The 12,238-nt window shown below is 36.9% G+C and overlaps 1 protein-coding gene across 1 annotated transcript in view; it reads left to right on the top strand.

The window, feature by feature from the left end:
• Nucleotides 1-245: 245 nt before the first annotated feature.
• Nucleotides 246-12,238, top strand: part of LOC138382445 (small ribosomal subunit protein eS27-like) — a 34,453-nt gene continuing 22,460 nt past the window's right edge. Inside the window, exon 1 of the mRNA XM_069466942.1 lies at nucleotides 246-337. Coding sequence (XP_069323043.1) covers nucleotides 246-337 — 92 coding nt within the window. The remainder of the gene's footprint in view (nucleotides 338-12,238) is intronic.

A 12,238-nucleotide genomic window follows, 5' to 3' on the forward strand; every position in this document is an offset into this window, starting at 1 on the left:
GTAAACATGTTTGAAGAATAAATTTACTAAGCAATGCACACAGGAGATACTCATTTCCTTCCCATGCACATTTTCTTTTTTGGAAAAATGCAGTTCTTGCTGGTATTTTGGCTATGTATTCTCTCTTCTAGAATGGGAACTACTTTAGTCCATTTGTGTTGCTATAAACCACCCACCTGAGGCTGACTGACTTATAACGAAAGGAGGTTTATTTGACTCACGATTCTGCAGGCTGTACAAGAAGCATGACTCCAGCATCCGCTTCTGATGAGGGCTTCAGGCTACTTCCACTCATGGAAGAAAGTGAAGGGGAGCTGGTGTGTGCAGGTATCACATGGTGAGAGAAAAAGCAAGAGCAGGGAGGGAGGAGACAGGCACTTTTTTCTAACAACCAGCTCTCATTGGAACTAACAGAATGAGAACACACTCATACCTCCCTCCCCCCAGGGAGTTCATTATTCTATTCATGAGGGATCTTTCCAGTGACCCAGACACCTCCCACTAGACCCCACCTTCCAACATTGGGGATCAAATTTCAACATGAAGTTTGGAGGGGCAAATACCCAAACTATAGCAGAATAAATGAACATATTCTCTACAGTAAAGTTTCACATTGCATTCACTGAAATCAAGTAATTCTTTATATTTCTGTTTAGCACTTTTGAAATTCAAAAATGCTTTTATGTTTTATCTCTTAATAATTCTGCCAGGAAGATAAGATAGGTGGCTTTGTGGCTATTGTGTGGATAAAGACACTACAAATCAAAGATTCTAAATGACACATCCAGAATCTAGCAGCTAGAGAGGATGGGCTGGAAACCCAGTCTCTGGACTCTGTGCCATGATTTTTCTGCTGAGCTGTCTCTCTATTTATAACTCAACTAAACAGAAACTGACTGTTTATGTCAGAGAAGGTGGGGATATGTGGTTGTTTATTTTAATTCTGACACACTAAATCATAGAGATGTTTGATTTTTTTATCCCAATAATTATAGTGAATTGTGAGAGAGGTGATCTTACAATTCTAGAGGCAGCCGCCACATAATAATAGATAAATGTTAATTCATAGCCAAATACATTTGCTTAGAATTATTTGTCTGGTGAGTGGACATGATGTCCTGGGCCATGCTAGTCAGTGTCAGGCAATGCAAGACTTGAAGGCAATAGTATTTTGTAATTACAGAGTGTACTCTAGACAAATAAAGAAGCAAATGAAGTTGAAATGTTCCCTGATCTATGAATAAATTATTTTATTCACAAGACTCTAAGTCAGCAACTAGAAGAAATATTTCTCTCACACATAAGCATGTGGATCCAGGTGATTTCTTGCCAAACTTCTCTGGTGTAGATATCAGCAATGAAGACATTGCCATGAATTGAACAACTAACTACATGTGTTTGTTCTTCACTTGACAAGCTCTTTCAATCCTGTCAAGTCTGCAAGGTCTTTATTATTGTGCCATTTTACAGATGGCAAAATTGAGGCACAGAGAGGTCAGTTGCCAATAATGGAAAAGATAAAATTTGAATGAACTGTTTTCTAGCCAAACTTCATGCTTTTTCTATTCTTCCAACAAAACTTACTCAAAAAACAAATGTCTACATTTTCTTTAATCTCAAAACATTTACATCTGTTCACCTCTTACCCTGAACAGATAATCAATTCTTAAGTAAATTAGGTAATATTTTTACTTGCCTAAGTAACCATAGCACTTCAAATAAATGAGGGAGACATATGCAGAATTAAAATACGTTCACTAAGTAATTTTTGATAAGACATATTAGATCATTCAAATCCCACGCTTAATGTAAGTTTGGTTTTTGTGGGTACGACAGACCTGATACACTATAGTATTTGTCCTCGTAGTAAAAAAAAATTCTTTTGCACAGGAGAAGAATCTCAGCAGGGTTAGTGAAGATTAGCCAGCTTAAAAATTTAGAAGACATTGACCTGTGTACCTACATGTGAAACAGGCAAATTTAGTACTCAAAAGATTTATGTGTTCTACTTACAAATTTAAATTTTAATTACTATGGCACATGATGAAAAAAGGCTTGCAATACTATAATTTTAAAAACTCCATAGATTTATTTTCCCAGAAAATATATGTGTGATTAATTGCATGCAACACTCCTAAGAGATTCTTTATACTTTGCTTCAGTACACAAAGTTTCTGTTAAAAAAAAAAAGTATAATAACTCATTAAGGATTCATTTTAAATATTGTTTTGCATTTTAAATATTGTTTGGTAAATTCTAGTTTTGACAGTAGTGAAATAATTTAATTTGAAGTGAGTTCTTACTCATGATGAGGAACTGTAATAAATCAGTTTAATGAAAAAAAATTTGAGTGTACATCACTGTATTAGCTCCAGGCCATTCAGTAGCAGCTAAGACTTTGTTCTACCCCCAAAAGAATGTTTAATTCATTAGAACAGGTAGAAAATTAGCATGTTTATGCTTTTTCTTGGTATTTTTCTTGAAGATTAATCTTTTGCTCACCACTGGATCTGCACAAAAACAAATTTATTTGAAAGGAATTAACTGTCATGCGGTGCATGCATCTTAGTTTTCTTAAAGCGAATAGAAAATGGCTGGGGCCTAAACAATATTTCAGTTTGAGGGTAATGTGTTTTCTGGTTTGTACACTGTCAGATTCTCACCCTGCTCTCCAGCAAGGCGAGAAGAGATTGCCTGCTTGACATATTTTGCCTAAAGCAAGTCCTGAAACTAGAATTCATATTATTCATTCCACTATGTGCTGATTTCCATAGGTTTGCCAAGGGTCAGAATACAATCAGTTATCATAAAAAAAACTTAATACCTCTCGTTTGCAAATGAAGTTGTATTTTGTACAAAATAATGAAGGAAAAGGGGGAAATAGGGATGTATGACTCTGAAACTGATTTTTTGTCCATTAAGTTAGATAGAATCAGACTTTTAAATAGGTTTACATTATTTTTAACTAATTCATTTTAGTGGTATTGAAAAATTTAGGACCCTGAACCCCCTTTCTGGTCACAGATGAAAAGCAAAGCAATCAAGTATTGAGAAAAATAAGTTACAAATCATGAAGTCTTACTTTTTTTTCAATATCTGCATTACCACAAAACAATATAAACTTAGTCTGATGAAGTAAATGAAGTCTGACTTATTCTGTCTACTCCAAGGTCTTAGTTTCCACTGATCAAAATTTTAAGTTACAGGCTGATCTCTTGGAGATGCATTATCCAAGGGCTCACTGTCAGTGATGCTATTACAGCCCTCCGAGATTAATAGATCACATTTTGCTAAATGGAGTAGCTTTTTTGAAAATAGAAAATATTTCATAATTGTATTCTAAAATATTGTAAGTATATGAACATTTGCTTTGTTGTTCTTCCGAACCCAGAAATAAAAGTGTAGAAAAGTTCTATGAGGTTAAGAAAATGTTTCCACTCTAGAATTAAGTGAAAAAAACAAAATCAGCCTGCGGAGCCATGTGACTTCACTGTAGCCTAAATGGGAATTACTGTTAAACCATTCATTCTCCAAAGTCCAATCCCCATCATGAATTTTTTCTATAATGACCACTACAACTGTAATTGGTGTTGACAGAGGCCACTGCATCGTCATCTCTCTAACCAACTCCCAAACTAATTCCCCAACCTAAATTCCCCATGTTTGTTAATGTAACTACCAATGGCCCAGGCTTGACTTACAAGAACATCTTGTATACCAATTCTTATGTTTCATACTCTACATATCATAAAATGCCAATTTATGAATATTCTGCTTTCACAATGCTTTCTTAACCCACCCCGTTTTCCCCTAATGCCACGCCATTACCCATGAAGAGCAGGATAAGTTAATTCAGATTTTGTAACAGGGAAAATAAACTTCCTTCGTCTTTCATAATTTAAATATCTCACTGCCACCAGCCCCAAACACCCAAATATCAGTTCACTGAGGGTTGAAGGACTAATCCCTTCCTGCTGCAAAGATAAATTGTTATTTGCCGACTTGATTCTAATGGACCATCAGAGTCAATTGAGAAAGAATTAGTAGAGAGGATTTTTGCACAGCGGTTTGCTCATACGAGAAAAACGAGTGCTTAAGGAAATAAGAAAGCAGGAAGAATATTAGAGGGAGGAAGGCATAGCCTGATCTCAAGAGGAGATTAGGGAATGGGAGGAGAGAATGGACAGGGCCTTTCATGAAGGGCAAGGACTGCATATTTGCCCTAGGAGTGTACTTGAAAAAGGACTGCTGCGAGGGGCTTTGCTGGTGTTCAGGTAGAAGCTTTGACCTCCCTTTGCTTCAAGCAGATTTTATGCTAGAATTTAGTTGGGTAGGGGCCTCCCTCCATCTGCTCTCTCACTGGGTGACCATCCAAGAGCAGTGATGTTACTTCATGCCCCAGGACTTTGCGTAGCCCTCGTCTCGTAACACCCACAAATACCCTCAAAATCAATAATTAGAGCACTGGATTACCTGCCTAGCCTCTACCCTCCACAGATCCTTGGGGAGTTGCTGAACTTATTAATAATTAACTAGAGGCACCCACAGCTCAGTGGTGTTTAATGATACCACCTTAAGACATACGTAGGTCTCAGAGACATCGTTGCTTGTCTCTGATTTATCATCTCTTTTTTCTCTATTGTTAAAATATACATTTATAAACAGGGCAAATATTGACTCTTCTGAAAATTATAAAATGAACACATCAAAAATTTCATGTAACTAATGAATTAATGAGGTAACAAGTTGGATGTTACAGCCAGTTCCAAAGATAATTCAAAGAGCAGAGACATAAAAACTATGAAATGATTTTACAGATTGAAGTTAAAACTGACTCATTTTCTAACAAGGGTGAGGAACTTGTAGTTAAGGGAGAGAAATAAAATGTCTCTCCATCAGACAATTTACTTGTATGCTTATCGACAAGAGTTATTAATATTTGCACTGCTTTCAGTTTGTGAGAACCTACAGAGCTATAAAACAGCTCAAAATACCATGAAAGGTACAAAATCCTTAGTTTCAGAAACTGGAAGGGCATTCTCTAGACCAGAGGTTTGCAAACTTTTTCAGTAGAAAACCAAAAACAAATATTTTAGGTTTTATGGGCCATATTTGTTCTCTCTCACTTATTCTTCTTGTTTTTGTTTGTTTCATTTTACAACTTTTTAAAAATATAAAAAACATTCATAGTTCAAAGGCTGTATAAAAACAGGCTATCAGCCAGATTCAGCCCATGGGCTGAATGAACCTGGCATTCAGAGCTCTCTATAATCATCCATTTGACCATTGCAGATTTATGCCCTAGTGTCTCCCCACTATGACTCTTTCACTCTTAAATATGCCCCATTTTCTCATTTCTGTACATGTTCTCATATTTTAACAATTATTTAGAATTCTTTCCCCCTTTTGAAATCCTAGCATTCTTTGGAAAACTTATTTTAAAAGCTGTCTGTCCAACAAAGTACTTCCCAACCTTTATCTGGGGAAGATATTCTTCTTTGGGCCTCTTTCCATTGGCAACATTATTTGTATCCATCACACTAACCTTCTCTCTATATATACATCTATGCATATATTACTTCCCTTTCCCTACTGAATATTTTTACTTACTTCATCTAGGCCTTTCAAAAATTAGGTGCTCAATATTTTTATTGCACTTATTTCTTCTCTTATTCTTTCATAATTTTTAATTTCCTAGGATAAGACTTTTTTACTGACTTATTGAGAAAAGTGAAAAGTATTTTTCCTTTTATATCATTAGCCAGGCTGGCATCTATGGGAAATCACTTAATATTCTTGCATTCGTTATCTATTGCTGCGTGCCAAATTATTCAAAAACTTACTTACTTAAAATTAAACACACATTTATGACCTACCGGTTTCTGTGTGTGAGGTGTTTGGGTGCAACCTCTCTGGGTTCTTGATGCCTGATCCATCACAGTACAATCAAGATGACACCAAGGCTGCAGGCACCTCAAGGTTCAACTGAGAAAAGATCCACTTCCAAACACACTCGTGATTTTTTGGCAGGATTCAGTTTCCCAAGGGTTGCTGGACCGAGGGCCTGATTTTTCACTGTCTGTTGGTCAGAGGCCTCCGACGTTCCTTGACATCTATGTGGCACCCAAGGCAGCTCACAATATGAAGGCTGCTTCATCAGAGTGAGGAAATGAGAAGAGCCAGAGGGAAAGAGCAAGCAAGAGAGTGAGAGAGAGGGGGAGAGAGCGAGCGCGTGGATTGGCAAGACAGGAGCCAAGTCTTCCAAAACCCAATCTCAGAAGTGAGATTGCGTTTGTTACCTTTGCTGTATTTTATTTGCTTGAGGTGTTTAAAGAAAGAAAATTATTCATGACACTCGATAAAACGATAAGGCAGACTTTATTTAGGACTCAGAGGCATAGGGACTACTGCGATGGGGTTTTGCAGTAGGGGAGAGGGAGAGGGCTCAGCTCCAAAATCCAGCAAAGGAAAGTGGGAATTTACAGCCCATTACCAGAGTGGGAGGGTAGGTTAGTGGATAGAAAATCACCAAGAGGAAACATCAGGGGAAAGGGGGAATTTGGGCTAAAGCAACCTAACAGATTTCTGGCTGAAGGCAGGCCACAGTGATCAGACATCACCAGTGGGGTGGTGGAAAATGAGGAATTTGATCAGATATTGGGGGTGATCACGTAACCAGGGTGGAGGATCCTGGCTAAAACAACTTGACGAGATTCTTGCTTAAATGAGGCGATGCAAACGACAAAAGTCTCGGCCTAGTTGGGAAGAGGATTCAGAGGAGCCTGACTAAAGTTTGACTGAGGAGCGACTCTGTCAGAGACAAGTCCCCAGCTGAGGTCCACAGTCAAAAGGAGGGGATTACACCAGGGGGTGGATAGTAGGAGGCGGGTTTAGGAGGAAGGGCATTTTAGAGTCTGCCTGCTACAAATCTGCTATACTTCCATTTCCTTACCTCTCAGATGATGGCAGTCACGGTGCATCTACAGAACTCAGAGAAACAGAAGGTCCCAATGCTATTATAAATTCAAAATGGTGTGAAAAGTTAAATGTGTTCTCTAAATATATGATCATTGGAAACTTTTTTCTGTCAAATAAAGGAGAAATTGTCGGATTGATTATGTTTATGGAAAAGGTCAGAACTAATCTTCAACCAAAATTAATGTTTACTGAAAATGTTAATGATTACATCTGACTATGCATTTTTTCCCTCTATTATCTAGGCTCTGCTTTTGGAAATCCAGGCTGTTTCCTCTTGTCTCCCTGTGGTGTTGCATATTTAAAAGAGACATCCTTGCATCTTAAAAGAGCCTTTGGAAGGAGATTATAAGCTTACCACAAAGGACAGGTTCCCAGGCATCCGTGAAGATATCTTGTTTTGGAAGATATCTGTCCTAGAAATCTTGGAATAGACTATTTACTTTGCCTATATATGTAGGACAGCCCTGTGAAATCATCTTCAGAGTGTCTGGTTAATCCTGTTTAATCACTATTGTTCTGATTCTTACTGCTGCAGAAGTGATTGCAACTGCACTATACCATTGCTCCAGTAGATGGCAGAAGCTTACTAGGTACAAAATTAGAGTAAGTTTGAAAACTTGTAATATTGAAGGCATGAACAAATGGTCTCAACCTGTCTTAAAAATCTGCTTTTGTTGCATTTGGGACACCGTAGATGTAAAGGGAATTGTAACATTCCATCACAGACACCTCTGATTCCGACAGGTTTTGCTGATATGCTGCAGAATAAAAAAATAGTTCATAGAACGTGTGATATCATGCAGAATTAAGTAGTGCCTATATGCTAACCTTGTAGTCTATTTAGTAAGGTTTTTGTTTTGTTTTAATAAAGCAAACAGGCTATAATATGGAAATTATTTTAATTAAAAGAAAGGCATATGGCATTTTGTAATTATAAACCATGAAGATCAGTTATTTAGAACACTATTTAGATAGTGGTGTTCTGCAGTGGGAGTTAAAGACATGAAAAGACATAAGACATTTACATTCAATAGCTGTTTTCCAGTTATGTGGTACTAGTACATTCAAAGAGCATACATATTATTACATATACAGTCACTTAGAAAGTACATGTATTAACAATTCTATTGTTAATCTTGCCTGTTTATGTTCTTGCTAATTTGACAATACCGTAATTTACACCAAGGACATTATGCAGTGATGTGATTATATCCACTAAGAAATAAAGATGGTGAAATTTATATTCATGCAAAATGAACATAAATTAGGCAAAATCCAGTAATTTTCCTGGTGTTGATGCTATATGGAAAGGTTGTATACAACCAACATTCAGCAAGGCAAATCTTAATTTTCTTCTTGTTTTCATGACAGAAAATAGATGATTCTCACTGTAAAAAAGAGAGAAAAAAATCCTCATGATACTTGTTGGTAATAATGCCCATTGCTTTATTTGTCCTTTTGTCTTTAGCAGAATATTAGGTCCTGTCCTCCTTGTGGGGGACTCTAAACTTGGCAGAGAACTACCCATGGGGGAGAACCACATCCAGCTAGAATAGGTATTAGGTTTGCTGGTGATGCTTTGCGGTGGGAAGATGGGCAGAATTTTACCTGGAGATATCTTAGGTTGTCAAATCTGAGAGCTGAAGCCATATCATAAAAGGAAATACATACTGCTACTCGTAGCTGGGAAATTAAAGCAAGATTGGATAAGCTGTGAGATTGATTTGGGCAGTTCAGGAATTAGTTTTTGAATAGAGTCTACATACCTGGGTACTTTTTTCAGTGTGGTGCTTTGGAACACTTTTTGTTTAAAGGCACCAGCTAAAAAGAGCACATTACATCCATACCTTTAGGGACTATCAATCTACAAAGCCCTCTCTGACTGTTTCCCGAGTTTTGCTGATAGCTCAGACCCAATTAGATCATAAATGAGATTTAGATTACTTTTTGCTTAACACATTATCTTCCACATGTTTATGCTAAAGCTTTGCTGGCATTTTCCTATCCACTGTAGACGTCTTTAATACAAACCCATTTGACCAGGCATTTTATTATCTCAAAGTGCTTGGTTTTGAAGTGCAGTTTTAGGGAATTTATTGTGCCTTCTCTTTTACATTAGGGCCTTATTGTTTCTTTCTTTTTTTCCAGCAGAAATGTTGATTTCCTTTATAGATGGTATTGTATCTATGATGTTTATCTATTTTTCAATCCCATAGAGATTTTTAAATAGCCATGAAAGTAGTTTTATTCAAGGTCTTCCTGATAACACAGTCTGCATAACCATCCATTTTACATACATATTTTCCTTCATTTTAGATGCTGTGTTAAATCAGTTTTGCAAATGCATAATTGTTTATCACAAATGAGCTTGAAATAAGGGTATCTTGAGGGTTAGAATCTTGACAAATTCAACAAAAGGAAAAGTCAGTTGTGAAAAAATAGCAGTAGAGAAAATAGCAGTAGAGAATCTACCTATACGTTTTTCACATCTGATGTTCTTTGAAAGACATAGGTATTATTAATTTTGATTTACCACATTGGTATGGAGGAAAGTGTTAGGGTTTTTATCCACTTCAATTTCAATGAAATATTTGTAATTTGTTTTATTTGTTGAAGACAGTAGTCAGTGTGAGAAGCTTTTTGATGTTTGTTTCTGTGTCTTGGACTCAATCTTATTGTGCATACTTTTTTGATTTTGTTACTTAGAGTTACTGACAACAGGGTTCTGATACAGGTTCCTACTTTCTATGTCCTTTGTCCCTTTTCTTGCTTCTCTCGTGGCACCATTACTTGGATATTTGACTTCTAAAATAAAAAAGTTTTAAATGACTTTTTTTCTTTTGTATCTACTAAGGCATTTTTTATCTCTTCTTCAATTTCGATGGCTTTTTGGTCTTAGCTCTGCTTTATGTCAAAATATATGCTGTTAGCCTGTCTTACTTTGGCCTCAGCTTCCACCCATCTCACAAATACAAATACCACTGAAATGCAATTCAAAAGGACAGCAGTATGGTCTATCTCCATTTGTTTCTAAAGGATTTATTGAAAAGCTACTCTATTTCTATGCTACTCATTTTAGCTTCTCTTTCAATTTCTGAATGTCAAGCTCCTCTTTTTTGTTTAGCTCTAACAGAATTTCATTCAATAATTTAACACAAATTTACTGAATAGCAACACTGAATATAGTAGTGAACAAAGCTGATAGAACCCATATCCTTATCAATTTCCAAGGAAGAAGGGGAGTTAGACATTAAAGATAGTGTTACAAGTACCATGAGAGCTATGGATGTCTATGAAGGCAGGACCTATAGTCTCAGAGAAGGACAAGGGGAGACATCTCTTCCAACTATTCAGGCAATGTAACAAATTAACTTCAAACTTAGTGGCACCAGACAAGTACCATTATACTCACAAATCCAGTGGGTCAAGAATCTAAATAGGGCACAGTGGTATGACCAATCTCTGCTTCCTGATGTCTGGGGACACAGTGGGAGGACCCATAGGGTGAAGTCTGGAATCAGCTGAAGGACATTCCTTTACATGTCTAGTGCTTGATACTTTCTGTTAGCTGGATCTTAGGACTGCTGGCTAGAACACCTACACAAGACCTCTGCTTGTAGCTTGAGCTTCCTCATAGCATTGTGGATGGGTTCCAAAGGTGAATGTCTCAAGAGAGAGTCAGGCAGAAGCTGCACCTCTTTTATGACCTATAATTGGAAGTCACATAGCGTCACTTTTACCATATCCTCCTGGTCAGAGCCATCCCAAACCAGCCTAGGTTCAAGATGATGAGAATTAGCCTCCATCTCTTGATAGCCAAGGAGCAAGTTTCTTGGAAAGCATATGAAACTATAAATATTGCTGTGCTATAGCCATTTTTGGAAAAATACAATCTGACACAGTATCTTTGAGACAGTGATATTGAAGTTGAAGCTGGTTGGAGGGGAATAAAGAGGTAATAGTGACTTGGACTAGGGTAGCAGTACTGGAGATGGAGTCAAGTAGATGGATTGGAGATGGAGTCAAGTAGATGGATTTGAGATATAATTAGTTGGAATAGGCAGGATTTGAGAAATGGCTTAGCTATAAAGGGTAAGAGTGTGATAAGATTTGAGAATATATTCTAGGCGTATTGCTTTGAAAAAATATATGGAATGATTTGAGTAGCAGGCATAAGTTTAGTGAGGAGAAGATTATGAGTTAAGTTTTAGAGATGTTGAACTTGAAGTGTTTTGAAAGCTATGTTGAGATGTCCAATGGTGAGTGGATTATGTGGGTCAGGCGCTCAGGAGGGATGAAGTGTATGTTGTGAATTATGAGCATGTAGATGGTACCTACAGCCATGAATTGGATCAGGAGAGGGTATCAATAAAAAAGGAAGCAAATTCACAAATTAGGTTAAAGAAATTTCATCAAGCAGAAAAAGAAAAGTGGGTTGGGAAAAGAATGTTGACTTTTCCTACATTTTAAACTTCTTCAAGACAAGGGTTATTTCTTTGCAGGATGAATTGGAAATATACTTAGAGGTAGAGTGAGTAGGATTTGGGAAATAGTTTGGCTTTAAAGGTACTTTTGCAGGGACCTTTTTTCCATAGCATGTGGAAGAATTCATAGACATGAGGATGGAAAATATTGAATCCATCAGTAGTGAAGAGTAATGAGTATGTTTGTAATTGGAAGGAAAGGCATGTTTTACATGGTTTAGTTTGATGTGTTGTGAAGTAAGAAATATGATCTCTAGAGAGTAAAAAGGTAAAATTGGTATGAAGAGTGAAGATGAATAATCAGAACTAGTTATACAAATTTGTAGCATATTCTAAAATTATGCTCAATGAGACTTTGTACATCAGTGAATTTTCCACAGGAGTGAATAGTTTCCATATTCTGCAAAATATAAGGGTGGTTTTAGGAAGAGTGTGCCCAGGTCTTTGAAGTCCTTCTCTGTCCCTTTGAGTATGAATAGAAGAGCTATAGTTGTGTGTCGTAGTAATAACTACCAAGGTTGTTGTGATTGGCTACATCTAACTAACAACTGGTGGAGTTGATGTGGGAGTTGATGTTTTATCTAAAATCTGGAATAAATAATGTCCATCGAAGTGTCTCTAGCTAACCTGTCTTATTTCTTAGTGCCTTAAAAACATTGCCAATAAAGTTGTACTTCTGTTAATATGTGTTGTCTTCCTACTCTTGGCCTATCACTTCCAGGTAGCTGCTTATCTTGAAGAGAATGGAAAAATTATGAATAATAACACTGTTAGTG

The sequence above is a fragment of the Eulemur rufifrons genome, chromosome 4 (assembly GCF_041146395.1).
Source record: "Eulemur rufifrons isolate Redbay chromosome 4, OSU_ERuf_1, whole genome shotgun sequence".
NCBI lineage: Eukaryota > Metazoa > Chordata > Mammalia > Primates > Lemuridae > Eulemur > Eulemur rufifrons.